This window comes from Mytilus edulis, chromosome 14, assembly GCF_963676685.1.
Source record: "Mytilus edulis chromosome 14, xbMytEdul2.2, whole genome shotgun sequence".
NCBI lineage: Eukaryota > Metazoa > Mollusca > Bivalvia > Mytilida > Mytilidae > Mytilus > Mytilus edulis.
The window spans coordinates 2,355,321-2,371,472 of NC_092357.1; the positions used below are offsets into that span (position 1 = coordinate 2,355,321).

A 16,152-nucleotide genomic window follows, 5' to 3' on the forward strand; every position below is an offset into this window, starting at 1 on the left:
GTAAAAAGGAATACCCCGAAATAAAAGAGGGATCAGTTGACTCTGGTAGCAGTTATGAGTCCTTGAAATCATGACTCTGGTGAGATGTTGTTCGCCAGGGGAGGAAATTGGACGTAAAGTACGCCTTCGGTTTTGTGACCTTGATTTGTTTAACGCAACATTTTATGATACTTCACTTGAACATAAGCATATTGATGTCACCAGCTTGAAACCAGTAATCTATCTTAGGACTTTCCCCTGTGTAAAACATATTCCAGAAAAAATAAAGTTATATGCATATTAACTTCAAAAACAACGATGCATGGATTGTTTGCTGGCTGGTAAACCATACATTTCCGTATGAAACTTAGAGCTTATATATAAAAAGATAAAAACAAAAGATACACGGATCTAACACAAAATAATGAAAACAAGAGATACTACTTGAGAACAAATAATTGTCAATTTAACTAACAAAATACAAAGCAAAATATAACAACTAAATTGTACACAACATTATACATTCCTTTGCAATAAAAACCTCTCAACATGTATATACATTTATATTGCGGAATCATTGTTTCTATCGTTTAAATATTCCATAATTCTAATAATAATCAACAAGAACAAAACACAAAAAGACCCAGATCATCAAAGACAAATACGAATGTCTTGTGTTTATGTTTCAAAGCTTGTTTTGATAAATTAGTATGGAGTACTTGTGTACATATAAGGATGAAAAGAACACGAAAGTGACGCACAAATATCTTGGAAATTATAAAAACGTAAAAAGTTGGTTTCAGATTGTGCATCCTACAAAACTTGAATCTCCATTCTACTAAGATATCCTGGTTCAGTCGAACCCAATCTCTTTCATTTTGTCTGCGTCTGATCTGTTCCCAGGTATTAAAGTCCATTCCAAGCTCTATTAGGAACGGGAGGGAATTTTTCCCTATCAATGGAGCCAATCTGTCAATGTGTTCTGCTGTAGGCACCAGATCCCACTTCTCAGGTTCCATGTCTGTGTTTTTCAAAGATAGAAAAAACATATGTGCTACATGTTAAGAATTTTAGTAGAATATTTCGAATATTTCAAAAAAATTTGGAACAGCAATTCGAAAAAGTAATTGTAACGTATAACAGATGTTTCAACTTTATGTCTAAACACACTCTAAACGAGATGCATGTATTTTGAAAGTCTTATAGAAGCAAAGGACACAAATGCATTACATGTGATTCTATAGAAGACTTACAAATTGTATAAATTTTATCACCGTTCAAATACCAACAGACAAACCATGGCCAATATTTTTAATCAGATCACTACTGACCAGAGCTAGTAATGTTGTTTGTGTAATAAAAGTCTGGAGTGTTATGTGGTAGAGTGTTTAGCATTAATATTTATTTTCTTTTAGAATAATTAATATTAATAAGTAGTTTTATTATATGTTTATTAAGAGTTCATCAATTCTTCTATTCTCTTATATCTTCTTAGTACATTTCTACTCTATTTTTCTGGTTCATTAGTCAGTCAGTCATGTGTCATATTATCTTGTCTACTATTGGTCACAGTCATTAAGTTCATAGTTTTTGCCACTCTTTTTGATATACCTTGAGAGAAAGCTTTACATGTAACAGCCATATTTAAAATAGTTATATAGTTAAATATTCTGGACACTTATTCCATATTAATCAGGTCAGTTACTAATATTTCTAAGTCTTTAATATTTGCACAGTATTCCTTTAGTTTGAATCTGAGAGAAAATGTATTTTGAATAAGTCAGAATGATTGTGCATGGATGATAGATATTTTATTTTAAAGAAGTATTTTCATGAACTCAGAGCAATAATATATCATAGATATATTAATGATACATGTATTGGTACAGTTATTTTATTATTATAAAAGGTCCAAAGTAATGTTTGCTGAACATTAAACTTATTGTTTATATAAATGCTATGCTGATATAGTTAGTTCATTAGACTTATGTAGGTTATATTTGTATTTTTTAACAGGACCAGAATATCTTCATATTCTATTGATCTGGTGATGTTTCCAAATACGGAGATAGACCTTTGTACCATATACATGGTAAGATCAGTGTTACATGTATTTTTAGTTTACTGTATTGTCTGTGTTTGCCTATTTAATTTTAGTTCAGTATATGTATTGTTTGTGTCTTGTGAATAGTAGTTACCTGTATGTCAATTATTACATATACTGAACTAAAATTAAATAGGCAAACACAGACAATACAGTAAACTAAAAATACATGTAACACTGATCTTACCATGTATATGGTACAAAGGTCTATCTCCGTATTTGGAAACATCACCAGATCAATAGAATATGAAGATATTCTGGTCCTGTTAAAAAATACAAATATAACCTACATAAGTCTAATGAACTAACTATATCAGCATAGCATTTATATAAACAATAAGTTTAATGTTCAGCAAACATTACTTTGGACCTTTTATAATAATAAAATAACTGTACCAATACATGTATCATTAATATATCTATGATATATTATTGCTCTGAGTTCATGAAAATACTTCTTTAAAATAAAATATCTATCATCCATGCACAATCATTCTGACTTATTCAAAATACATTTTCTCTCAGATTCAAACTAAAGGAATACTGTGCAAATATTAAAGACTTAGAAATATTAGTAACTGACCTGATTAATATGGAATAAGTGTCCAGAATATTTAACTATATAACTATTTTAAATATGGCTGTTACATGTAAAGCTTTCTCTCAAGGTATATCAAAAAGAGTGGCAAAAACTATGAACTTAATGACTGTGACCAATAGTAGACAAGATAATATGACACATGACTGACTGACTAATGAACCAGAAAAATAGAGTAGAAATGTACTAAGAAGATATAAGAGAATAGAAGAATTGATGAACTCTTAATAAACATATAATAAAACTACTTATTAATATTAATTATTCTAAAAGAAAATAAATATTAATGCTAAACACTCTACCACAGTTATTGTAATCTCAACAACAAACAGCCTGTTGAATGTAAATTATGTAATTTCAAATATTATTATTTATTATTTGAAATCACTGATTACTTAAAAACAAATGTGACGAATTCCCCTTGTTTATTGAACCTTTTTAAATGCCTTTGTTACATAGTAGTACATGTAAAGAAGGTGCAATATAATCTACGCATACATGTATCTTAACATTGATTCTTAATATAACGGGAACTCTATGAATATAACCATTTTACAAAAAAGTAAAAGGTTTAGCTAGCTATACAACCTATTTTTACCCACCATCTCCTACATAAAATAAATGCGTTGCTTTATATGCTAATTTTGACTATTTTATTTATTGTGTCTGTTTATTTAACGCATCAATGTAAATATAACGGAATTTGATGAGACTGTCATTTAAGTGAGAGGGTTAGCGCTATAGAACCAGGTTCAATCCAACATGTTCTACATTTGAAAATCCCTGTATCAAGTCAGGAATATGACAGTTCTTGTCCATTCGTTTTTGATACGTTTTGTTATTTGATTTTGCCATGTGATTATGGACTTTCCGAGTTGATTTTCATCTAAGTTCAGTATTTTTGGGATTTTACCTTTTGCTAAGTCAGGAATATACTGGTTCTTATCCATTCGTCTGATGTGTTAACGCTTTTAATGTTTTCTTTTGATTAAGGACTTTCCGATTTAAATCTTCCTCTGAGTTCAGTATTTTTATGGTTTCATGTTTATAACACTAATAAAGGAACTAATGAATATGCTGTATTCACATAACTTACCAAAATAAATAGGTTCGCCTTTTACAAGCTGAAATATTAAAAAATATACCTTTTACACAACTGTCCTTATATGATTGAAAACACTTTGATGTACAAAACAGTCAAAGTGCATGTGATATAGGCATGCTTAATACTAATCAAAAACATAAAAGTCAGAATAAAGACAAACACATTCTTCTAATTTCTTTTATGTAATTTTAATGCTGTCTATTATCAAGGTGTGTACAAATTATACTTGAGTTCTGGCAATTTACATGTCAAATTGTACTTGTCTGTCAAAAACGTGTAATTCTGGGTTTTCTTTTTCTATTCACGCGGAAAAAAGTTAAGAACTGTTTTTCAAAGAATATTAATGTTTCTGCTTGTTGTCTCTGTAACGTTTTACTTTATAAAACCCTTTATATCCTGAATGCATCTATGCAGATTTATCAATCAAGTATGATATCTGTTCATATCATATTAAAATGATTACTTGTGTCTAATTTGAAAGCCTTAATATGAATTTAATAGGATGCATACTATTATATTTAATAGGATGCATACTATTATAATCTAGAAATTACATTCATATTTATCATATTGACTTCGGTACCGTCTGTATGCGTAATATATGCGATATAATAACTTCTTATGGATTTGTTTGTCATAGGTTAATATATACAGGCTAAAATTGTTATCAAATCACTTAAAACAAAGTGCACTGATTAGACAAACACTGTCACTACTATACATGTTGTGATTCATTATAAAAGATGTACCTTGCACAGTATGTGGATACTTGTTTTTCCTATTATCTGTATTGCCTCTTTGATGTCTTTGAATGTCACCACCATGCTGTCTCGACATTGTCTTAAAATTTCAAAGCATGCAGTCTTTCGATCTTCAGTTTCCAATATGGTTTCAACTTCCCTGTTCGACAATCCAAGATGTATTGCCATCTCTTTAGCTTCAAATGGACTGTATAATAATGACAAGCGACGTAAGTGTAGGTCTGTTGGTGTCGCTCTCATGAAGTCTTCTTTAGTAACTGTATTGAAAATACTGCATATTTATAGTTTTATTAACACAAAATAGACATTGAATTATTAGAAGAGGTGCATCTCACCAAAACACCAAAAGGATAAACATATGCATACTACTGTGATATAATTGCACTATTCAGAAACTGAACATAATGTATACAAACAACATTAAACAGGGAAAATGAATACATAAGTGTATCACATAATTGCTTCCAAACTTAAACTAAAATGGTATATATTATCTTCCAACTAGGCAGAAACATACGAGACGGAAAATGTTCACATATTTTTTTAATTTATCTTCACCAGTGAGAAGTCAATCCCTATCAGATTGAAAAAAGGCTAATTTAATTTTGGTCTCATTTGATCTCTTATGGAAAGTTGTCTCATTTTCAAACATATCACATCGTCTTGTTTATATATTACCAACTATTTTTGCAATGGTCCAAGTCAGTAGCCCCAGGTATTTGTTAGATAGTACTTGATGAATTACAGCTCCCCACACTCCTCATGATTAACCTTTATCTTTAATATTTAACTTTAACTTTGCTGGCCAAGGACACCTTAGTGTCCAAACATTTTACAAGCTATATGACCAGTAATGTTACGCAAAAAACATATCATTTACCATATAAGGTTGAATTTGCTTATTGGAGTTGAAAGCATAGTTTATTCAAACTTTATCATTGTTTCACTTGAGAAATTATGATTTTTTTTCATTTAATGGCGTCAATACTGATGCAGAACTTACTTAGAAAATGCAAATGAGACTCTTCGAAATTACATATGTCCTTTATCTAGTTATCAGAAAACATATTTCGTTCTATCATACCAAATGTTGTAGTATTTGAATAAAAATTATGTCCATCGATAAATACAATAGTCATATGAAACTATGTTTTTGTATTACAATTTTAAACATGTAGATAGTTCAAAGGTTCCTAATGTGCGTAAATCAATTATACTTAAAAAAAAGTATGCACTTGACATCAAACTAGAAAATAAGTTATCCAACAATATAAATACAACATGTACAATACCTGTACACCCTGGTTTACAATTCTCTTCATCCTGAGAAGAAAATGGAAGTAAATTGTATTGAAAGGTATTTTTTTTTATATCAAATCGGTACATACATAATATAAACATATATACAGTAAACTTTTTGTGCATCAATTCGGTACATATAAACAAATATTATACAGTAAACTATTTTTTTCTTAATTATCCTCAAATGGATGGGATTAAAATTGAAAAACGATCTTCAGATTTATTAATAGCATATATCAGTGTATATACCGTATTGAAATTAATAATTAATCCTTTCAGTATTTAAATTCGTTTTCATTTTTTCAAATTTGTATCTATTTAATAGACATGCCAGATAACGTAGCACTTGAAGAAAACAATTCCTAGCATTTCAGCAAAACAAAGGTGTTTACATTGATTATCCTTATTATCTTTAAGTTATTGTGATCTTTTGGTTAGCTGACAAACATATCATTATTTCTCTGGCAAAACAGTTTTACTTGGTGTTTAATGTTTAATTTTTTATAATTCTAAACAATAAACAAGTTTATCGATGTAAAATTTAAATGCCGTATCGAACTATGTGTATTTATGTAACATCAATATTTTGACTGCAGTCCACACTAATCGAAACTTTGAATAACATGTACTACCTTTTCTGCAATCCATGACATGATTGTGTGTATGCTATGCGCAATGTCATGTGAAGGACATATCCACAATTGGTCTGTGTCAGTAAGATCGTTAACTTGCAAGAAGCATGGGTTATCTGGTGAGTTACAACATATTCTTGTCACAAAGGTTGTATCATTGATTTGAGTCTGATCGCTACTTGTTCTAATATACAGATCACTTATTTTCTCTAAGGCTGATGTTAGACATTCAAAGATGCTGGAAGCTACATCTCTCGCTATAAGTGTGTTTGAAGTGGTATGAACAAGACGAGAAATGATTATCTCATCTTCACAGGCAATATACATATCCAAACATGGATCAATGGTGAACACCCCCGACCTATGGAATAACATTTCCTTGTTGGACTGCCCGTATGTCTTCACCGCCCAGACATATAGGCAGTAATTTATAAATCTGAAGGATAATGCAGGAGGTATCATAAATGCTGATGTTTGAAAAGCTAGGGAAATACTCCTGTGTGTGAAGCCAGCTGACTGCAGGTATCCAGAATCATCTTTAGCTCGTACCATACTAGCAACATAGTAAAAATCAGCAGGGATACGCATTCGGTTAGAATTGTATCTCATCGGTTCAACCAATATATCCAGATGGGTCATAACATTTAATAGAAATTCTTTGTCTTGGTAAAATTTTACATATTTCCTTCCCTTCCAAACGCCTTCTATTGCTTGTTTTGATACCACCCCTGTCTTGCCCATTGCATCCCATATTTCTTCTCTTTTCTTGTCGCCTTCACAAAATTGCCTATCTGTAACAATTGATTTAAATGCTTCGATGAGAAGAGTGGGAGACAAAATAATTCGGTCGTCCAATTTTTGTTCATCGAAGTATAATAACTTGCCAATTGAATGTTGAAATTTCAGAAACACCTTCAACTCAACTTCTGACAACGGTCTAATAGGTTGCAATGCGTTTATTTTCTTTAGATGCTCTAGTGTAATTAGATGGATGTTTGATCAACGATGCAAATTCTAGCTCAAATTCTAGCTCTAACGGGATAAAGCATTTTGGAAGGGGTTCTCCCCATGTTGGTTGCCTCTCTGATTCCCTGATGATAGCGACCTTTATCTTTGCCATTTCTGGGTCATGTTTGTCTTTAGCATTTACAAATATTTTATCACTAATAACCAATTGTTGCATTAATGGATTTTCGTGGAACATCTTATAGATTTCTTCAAATATGTCATTTCGTCTTTGTTCAACCTCATTCTAAACATACAATACAATATGTTCCAACCTTTATTTATAACTTTATTAGCATAAAACTATTTATTGAAGGTATGTATGTATCGTATATATATAAAAAATCCATTAAAGCAAAGTTATAAAGTTATACTTTGATTTAAACGTTATGCTTTTTTAAAGAACACCTACATGGCAAAGCATTGCTTTTACAATATGCAGTACGATAAATAATGTAAATCAAACATGTATGCTGCAACTATGTGTCTTATTGTACTTTAACAACCCAACAGATATCGCTAGCTTGTATATGTATACTTTACAGATACCGCTTAAAATGTCCGTCAACTGCCCGACTACTTTGTGTATTGTTGTTGAGTTTTGTATTAACCTCTATGGCTTTAGAATATGTGCATTGCAGTTGCATTCCAATGGCGTATTGCTTCCCCCCTCTTGTGTTAACTTTAAATTAGTTTACGTTTTGTTTGTTTTCTAGCAAATCAGTAATTCGAATTTTCTGACAAACATAAGCAGCAGGATTAACTCCATTTTCTACGGCGCCAATCTAAACTTGGATATGTATGTGTAATTGACCATAAAACAATGACAATACATCATGTGCTAGTTATGTTACGTTAGCTCATAGCTCTGAAGTGAAAGACAAGTAATATACTTTTGTTTTCAATATTTTTTGTTTTTATTGTTGAAATTATTTGTACCGTTAAAATAAATAATTATTAACTTGAGCATGTAATAATTTTGCCCATTCAAGATTTTTTTTCTGTGTACAACGAAAATAAATTCTATAAAAACGTGGGTTTTTGTTTTTGTTTCTAAGCAAACACATGGACAACATTAATAGCAGGATAAAGACAATATATGTTTAGTACTTTGCTCACTGAAATCGCATACCTTCTGTTTCTGAGCCTCGTACAATTACAGGTGATATTTAAAGACACTAAACAGTTGTTGTCTATTGATTCTTCCCTTTTTATTAGATTAATAAACATTATCAAAGAGTCCATCGTTTCAATCGTAAGGAATCGTCTACATCATACTTACGGCGTTTACCTGGTCTTTGTGCGTTAAAACAACCAAAATTTTAGGAAACCCCTGGATACTTCCTTTACAGTATGTTACAATGGTGTTGATCCAGAATAGGAGATAATCTGTAATGTTTGAAAACAAATAAACCCGAAAATACATAAGGGGAAAATTTTTTAAGTCATTTGAATGTAAACGTTCTCCGAAATATACTTTTAATACTATTGTATGATACCACTATTGATTTTCCCCAAATAATCTTTGTTAAATTTGCACTTTTGAAAAAAAATATGCAAACTTTTGTCCTTGATTCAAATACAAAAATACTTGACATGAGAAACGTTACATGAGAAAACATCTGAAAAAGTCTAATTTGCGTGTTCCATTTTTCACCAACTATTGCCAACTAAACACTATTAATTCTAATATTTCTTCTAATAAAATATTATAATTTAAATGTTCAACCCCCCCCCCCCCCCCCCACAGCGTTCCCGATGTTGTCCGGTGTTGTTTTCTGACAACTTAATCATTCAAGGAATATCTAAATTAAGTAAACAGGCTTCCGATTATCACAAATATGACATATTATATAGAAAACTTGTCCCTAACTGCTCTGATTTTATAATAGCTAATGCATGTGATCAAATTTTGCTATAAAAGGGTCTTGTAAATTGTGTTACAAGGGGTACTTTTCGTCCTGTTTTTTTTTCACCTTTGGATACGTTTGGAAGAACAGCAATTGATTTGATGTAATGCAATGAGAAGATAATTTCCTGAATGTATGACTCCATAGGTAGTCATTTTGAAAAATTCCTAACTCCTCTGAGATCAGAATTTAGAAAAGTTGTGTTGTTCTCTCCTGTTAAGGAGATATGAACCTGACGAATTTGAATTTTCTGCGCAACTCGAACTGTCGGTAAAAACGAAACTCATTATTATACAAATAAACAATAAATATAAAATTTATTAAAAGATTGAATATATTGAAACTTTTGTTATAAATGAACAAAATTTCATGGGGTTTTCTACACATTGATATTGTAAAATATCAGCCACTCGACATAATGTGAAACATTTAGCTCGTTCGCTGCGTTCACTCGCAAAAAAAGGTTCACATTGTGGCTCACGGCTGATATTTTACAATATCAATATGTAGAAAACCCCATAATCTATACATACCACACACGTTTGCGCCCTTCGTCCATTCACAACTTACAAATTTGCACCCAATTTTTGTTGAAATTCCAGTTGAATTATTAGATATATTTTTTTATATGTATATATATTACCTAATATTTTTTTTCTATATATTTCCAGAATAAAATTAGTTCATATCATTTCAAATGTTATTTATTTTTATCAAATTGATGATTAATTATTAAATGTTATTTATGTCAATGCATGATTGCTGTTAATTGGTTTAAGCTTAATTAAGTCTCTTGCTTTGATATAAATACTGCAGATAGGTATGAGAAAAAAACATTGTAGGCTGTGAACATGTATAGGGTGCTAACAGACCTGAAAATCATGATTGTTGTTTTATCTCCTTTTATGTAAATACTGCAGCCATATGAGTAAAACATTGAAGAATTTAAATGAAAAACATGAAAGATCGCAACACAAGAAAAACCGTAATAATAACACTTTATTTTGAAAATAAATAAATATTTATAACAACATACTTTATACCAAAACTCAATTACAAAATTATTTATCATAAAACCAATACAAAGTGTGCAAAAGGACGTTGGGTGCGAACATGTAAACATGCGAGTGAAAAGGGAAAGGGTCAAACATGAATGGACGCAAACATGTTTTTGGGCGAACAGACCTGGATTCGATGTACATGTAGAGGACATAGGGAAATAAAATCATAGAATTGACTGAGTATTTAGGACCAACGACTTGCACAAATTTGAACTCATTCCTAACAGATACCTTTTATTGAAGATCTAGCTAATCCAATCCCCCTTTCCCTATCCAAAAAAAAATGCTGCTCCGGTACAAATGTTAAAATTTACATAATCACATTTATTCAATGTCCATGCGTGTCTCCAGCATTTTAAGACAAGGAATATTTTGTACTTATCACATAAGTGAATAACAATTCCACTTCAAGGGGGGTGGGGGGGGGGGGGGTGGCGTTATGCTACCAATCAAATTATTTTATCAAATTTTAATACTTACACATGTTAATCAAAATATTTGTATTTGTCATCTGCTTGACCAAAATATTTGTTTAGGAAATAAATATATCCCCTTGAAGCGTTAAATAGTTGTTGCGTAAAATTACTTTTCGAGGGGTGGGTAGCATGATTGATAAAAATAGGTAATAATAATCATGATAATGAATATATATTCTATAAAAATCTGTAAATACATATTAGCATGTATCACACCTAATTTTTTTTTACAATTGAAAGTGCATCATCCGATTCTAATAACCCAAAAACAAAAACAAAAAATTCTGATTGTTGAAACTAAGCTACTTCCAATAACAAGGCTTTATATGAGTGGCTCTTAATTATAGGTTTGACTTTCTTCATGTCCATGTATATTCATACATAAAAAAAGGAAGTTGATTTGTATTCAATGAAATTTTGTAACTTTTTGAATAGTTCATATGTAATGTATATATATACTCTCCTTTTATGGGGTTCGACAATAAAATGAATCTTAAATTTGTAAAATATCATGTAACCAGACTCCAAATAATTTTCTATATTCTATGTTTATTGCCACAGTGCACATGGAAAACCTGACAAAAACAAATTGAAAGAGGGAGGACATTTGTTTTTATATACTTACAGAATAGCCATTCAAATATGTACATGTACATTTATATGAAACATTATATATATATTTTTTTTGAAATCTCATATGACTTTAATTTAAGATAACAGTTGCATGTAAAATGTTGACACCAAGACTAAACCTTCATACGTTTTAGTCTATTATGATAACTCCTGAACTTATATGGGTCTCTCTGTTATTGTATCTTTTATTATTCATTTATGTTTACGATTAATGACACCAATAATGATGTGGCTGTGAAGGTTAATAAATTCACAATTATTCCAAAAATGACAGCAATGCATCCTAGTGGAGTATATAAACATTATATATATACATGTATATGAATGAATATAAAATGTATACATGTACACTATACCTGCATTCATTATTGTTTTTATAATTGTAGTTCCGAACATCTCAAATGCAACAAGGGAGGAAGAGGTATCTTATGAAGGAAATCTTATTAAATCGATATGTTAATGGAAGTAAACTTCTACACAAAAAAGTAACAGCATAGTCTTACTAAGCAACAGGAAGGAAGTTTAAGACAATTTCACTGATGAATCACAAAGTTAATCTACTATACGCCTACCATTTCAGTTAATATAAATTGATCATCATATTAAAAAAATCTCAACATAATACATTTTTTGTAATATGTACTATATTGAATTAAAAGAAAGGTATATTTTACTTGAGAATTGTTCATTAACTAGGCAGATTTTTCGTCTTGCAAATACAGTTTCAAAAGATAAATGACATTACTTGCTGTTATCTTCCAAATGTGACCAATTTGAAATGTTGTATCTAACTACATAATGCAATTGTTTTGAAAAATAATTTCCTTCCTGTTACCGACACTGTCCTGTTACTTATTCTGTTACACAGCATGGTTTCATGTTACCGACATATCAGACTACATTTTAGTTTATTGCTTAACCTTCTGTATTGAAAATGCCAAAATAAATAATTGGCATTTGAAAAAATATAGTAGGATTTACTAGATATAGTATCTTTAACTCATTATTTATTCCCATTAGAAACTATTTTAAATTAATTCACTGTGGTAACAGGAAAGAGCCGGAATTTGTTTGTACAAATTTCAAGATTGCAACTATTATCAATTCAAACAATTGTTTGAATTACAGAAAACAGTTCATAGATCATCGATGTGCGTTCTTCCATTTGTGCTATTAAAATACCGATTCTAAAGACATTTCTTAATGGTTTTTCATATTGCCAGAAATTAAACATTTTCAGATATTGTCTCATATTTCGTCCAGTACGACTGACAGACATAAAATATCATTATACTGTTTCTCTGTTTTATTTGTATAGAAGCTCAAGTAACCATGTTACCTCAAATTTGCAAAATATTTTATAGAAACTACAAATAAAAACAAAATAATGATGCTTTGAATTTCCCAAGATGTTTGTTTATGACCCAGAATTATCTTATGAAATGTCATTATCAAGAGCATATTTTTTCAACCCTTTTTTCAATGCAATCGGTGGTGACGTACTTTGATTTGGTGATATTAAAAATTACTTGATTGCTTATCTCAACAATAATTGCCAAATTGTGTTGATGTTTAATTTAATAAGGCCTTTTTTAAAAATTTAAAAAAAATATATATCTAGGTTAAGATTGTTTCGTTACACTGTCTAAAAAACTAATGTCAGTTTATTAATACCTCTTGAGGTTTTATGTCCACTTTTCCCTGGGAGGTATTGTTCATACAGACATGGATCATCAAGTTTTCTACTTCCATCCAATACAATTATGTAAATAGCTCTGTACGTTAAAAATGTCTGATGAGTAGAATAGAAAACATCCTGCCCTCCAAAATCCCATATAATTATAGGTGCTATCTTTCTGTTGTGAAGCTTCTTTTTTCCAACTTTAGAAGACTTCTCTAAGAAGCTTTCCTTTGTGATTGACACTTTAACTTCTTTGACTTGTTTGGTAATGCCAAACACACGTTTCAGATGTGCTATAATTCCAGGTTTAGTAACAGTTTCAATATGCAAATCACCAGTGAAACCTGACTCCAGAGAAGCATCAGGAGAATCTTTTATTGGTTTGTATTCATCAAACGAAGGTTCATGTATTTGTCTGTATTTTGTAACATCCGAAGTTTGGTTTTCAGTTGTATAATCTAGGACGACTAGATTGTTCCTTGTGTCTGAACTTTCCCCATCAAAATCAAATATAACTGATTGCCTTTCTGAACTACGGAGTACGCCTTGTTCATCTGACTCATATATTTCATCGTTGTCTACTGTTTCTGATTTTTGTCCTGCAACATGACCTGGTAGTTTCTTTTCCATACTTATTGCCAAACTATTAGCACAACCAGGTACGGTTTGAAACTGAGATTCGGGCAGTTTTCTGGCTTTCACAGCTTCTGTCATGAAGAATTCAGTAGATAACGTTGGAAAGCACGATTTTGATTCATTCGATTTATGCTTCAGCTCTTCTTCGCTGTCGGACATTGATGCCTCCTCTGTTACATCTGTTATATTTAGACTTGTTGATGTAGTATCTGCTGAAGGAATATTTTGTTTTTGTGTTGTTGGGTCTGCTCGTAAAGGGGATCTGCATTCTTCGTTGGCGGACATTGATGCCTCCTCTGTAACATCTGTTATATTTGGACTGGTTGGTGTAGTATCTGCTGAAGGAACATTTTGTTGTTGTGTTGTTGTGTCTGCTGAAGGAACATTTTGATGTTGTGTTGTTGTGTCTGCTGAAGGAACATTTTGTTGTTGTGTTGTTGTGTCTGCTGAAGGAACATTTTGATGTTGTGTTGTTGTGTCTGCTGAAGGAACATTGTGTTGTTGTGTTGTTGTGTCTGCTCGTGAAAGGGATCTGCAAACTGTGATTTCTTCCAGGGAAAAATCTGAATACGAAATAAACTAAAACTATTGATTATTATAAGTACCATTTTTTACAAAACAAAAATACAAAACTTTATCTTGGTATCTAGGATGAGTTTATTTGTTATTCATATTTAAATATTTTCTAACATTTTAAAATGTTTGTGTTTATTTTAAGCTTGTTAACTGATTTGTTAGCTTCTGTAAAATAAAGTGTTGCAGTATTGAAAAGTCATCATTACCCTAAGCAGAGACATGTGATACAATTATATGTCGCTGTCCTTGATTACATATATTGTATATACAATCACAATTAAAAGACGTACATATATGTATTTGATTATAACTCTTTCATTTAAGTAATATTTTTCTTTATATTCCCTGCAATATATTCTGTTGTCAATATTGTGATGTTTGTCAACTTTAAATTGAAAGGTGAAAGACGAATTAGGGTTTGTTTTTATTGCAATTACCAATTGGGTATAGCTGTAGGGGAATATATATGATGAAATATAAATCAGACATGTGGAAATGTATCTAATTAGCACAAACTAAATTAAAAGTTGGACAACTATGTTGTAAAAATAAACAAATGTTGGTATGTATTTGGACTGGACAAATACAATGCAATGATTTTTAGGACTCATATTTTGTTTACAATTTTATGAATTTGATAAACAATTCTATTGAAATTTTACTGTTTACAAAGTTTTGAAAACTAAGGCTTTTCTACCTCAGGCAGATTACCTTAGCTGTTTTTAGCATAATGTTTAGGAATTTTGGTCCTTAATGCTCTTCAACTTCGTACTGTATTTGGCCTTTTTAACTTTTTTGGATTCGAGCTTCACTGATGAGTCTTTTGTAGACGTAACGCGTGTCTGGTATATACACAATTTAGTCCTGGTATATATGATGAGTTTATTTACAACCACTGGGTCGATGCCACTGCTGGTGGATATTTAATTTCCCGAGGGTATCACCAGCCCAGTAGTCAGCACTTTTTTTGCTGACTTGAATTATCATTGATATGGTTATATTGATAAATTTACTGTTTACAAAGTTTTGAATTTTTGAAAAACTAAGGCTTTTCTACCTCAGGCAGATTACCTTAGCTGTTTTTGGCATATTTTTTAGGAATTTTGGCCCTGAATGCTCTAAACTTCGTACTTTATTTGGCCTTTTGAACTTTTTTGGATTCGAGCGTCACTGATGAGTCTTTTGTAGACGAAACGCGCGTCTGGCGTATATACAAAATTTAGTCCTGGTATCTATGATGAGTTTATTTAATAGTATGGCTTTTAGCGTTCCTGGTGAAGGTAAATCCATAAAAGCGCTTCGGACGCAAGAAATTATTAAACGTGTTGGTATCAATTTTTTTACATCACTGGGTCGATATCTGTGCTGGTGGACTATCTTTTCCCGAGGGTATCATCAGCTCAGTGGTCAGTGCTTCGGTACTGACATGATTTAACAAACTTCACTAAAATTGTCCGTTAATAAAATTTTGAAATTATTATGAAACTAAGGTTTCAACTCCCTCAGGCAAAGTCGGCTTTAGATGAATTTGGCTACTTATTTTAGGTATTTTGGACATATAGCTCTTCAACGATTTTCGGTACTTATCTATCTCGGATTTCAAATGTTTAGCTTGAGCGTTCCTGATGAAGGTAAATCCAGAAAAGCGCTTCGGACGCAAGAATTATTAAACGTATTGTATTCATTTGTTTAC

The 16,152-nt window shown here is 31.1% G+C and overlaps 3 protein-coding genes across 3 annotated transcripts in view; all 3 read right to left on the minus strand.

The window, feature by feature from the left end:
- Positions 1-596: 596 nt before the first annotated feature.
- The window catches only part of LOC139503376 (uncharacterized), a 332,278-nt gene continuing 316,722 nt past the window's right edge, over positions 597-16,152 (minus strand). The window contains exon 9 of the mRNA XM_071293146.1: positions 597-1,000. Within this exon, the coding sequence (XP_071149247.1) occupies positions 597-1,000 (404 nt within the window). The remainder of the gene's footprint in view (positions 1,001-16,152) is intronic.
- On the minus strand, positions 4,521-7,462 carry LOC139503236 (uncharacterized). The gene is made up of 3 exons (XM_071292994.1): positions 6,482-7,462; positions 5,840-5,870; positions 4,521-4,804 (listed from the first exon to the last, which is right to left on the minus strand). The coding sequence occupies exons 1-3, from the start codon at positions 7,220-7,222 to the stop codon at positions 4,521-4,523; spliced, it is 1,056 nt and encodes a 351-aa protein (XP_071149095.1). The 5' UTR covers positions 7,223-7,462.
- Positions 8,754-16,152, minus strand: part of LOC139503238 (uncharacterized) — a 30,645-nt gene continuing 23,246 nt past the window's right edge. Inside the window, exons 3-4 of the mRNA XM_071292996.1 lie at positions 13,241-14,446; positions 8,754-8,875 (exon numbers count right to left, since the gene is read on the minus strand). Of these exons, the coding sequence (XP_071149097.1) occupies positions 8,754-8,875; positions 13,241-14,446 (1,328 nt within the window). The remainder of the gene's footprint in view (positions 8,876-13,240; positions 14,447-16,152) is intronic.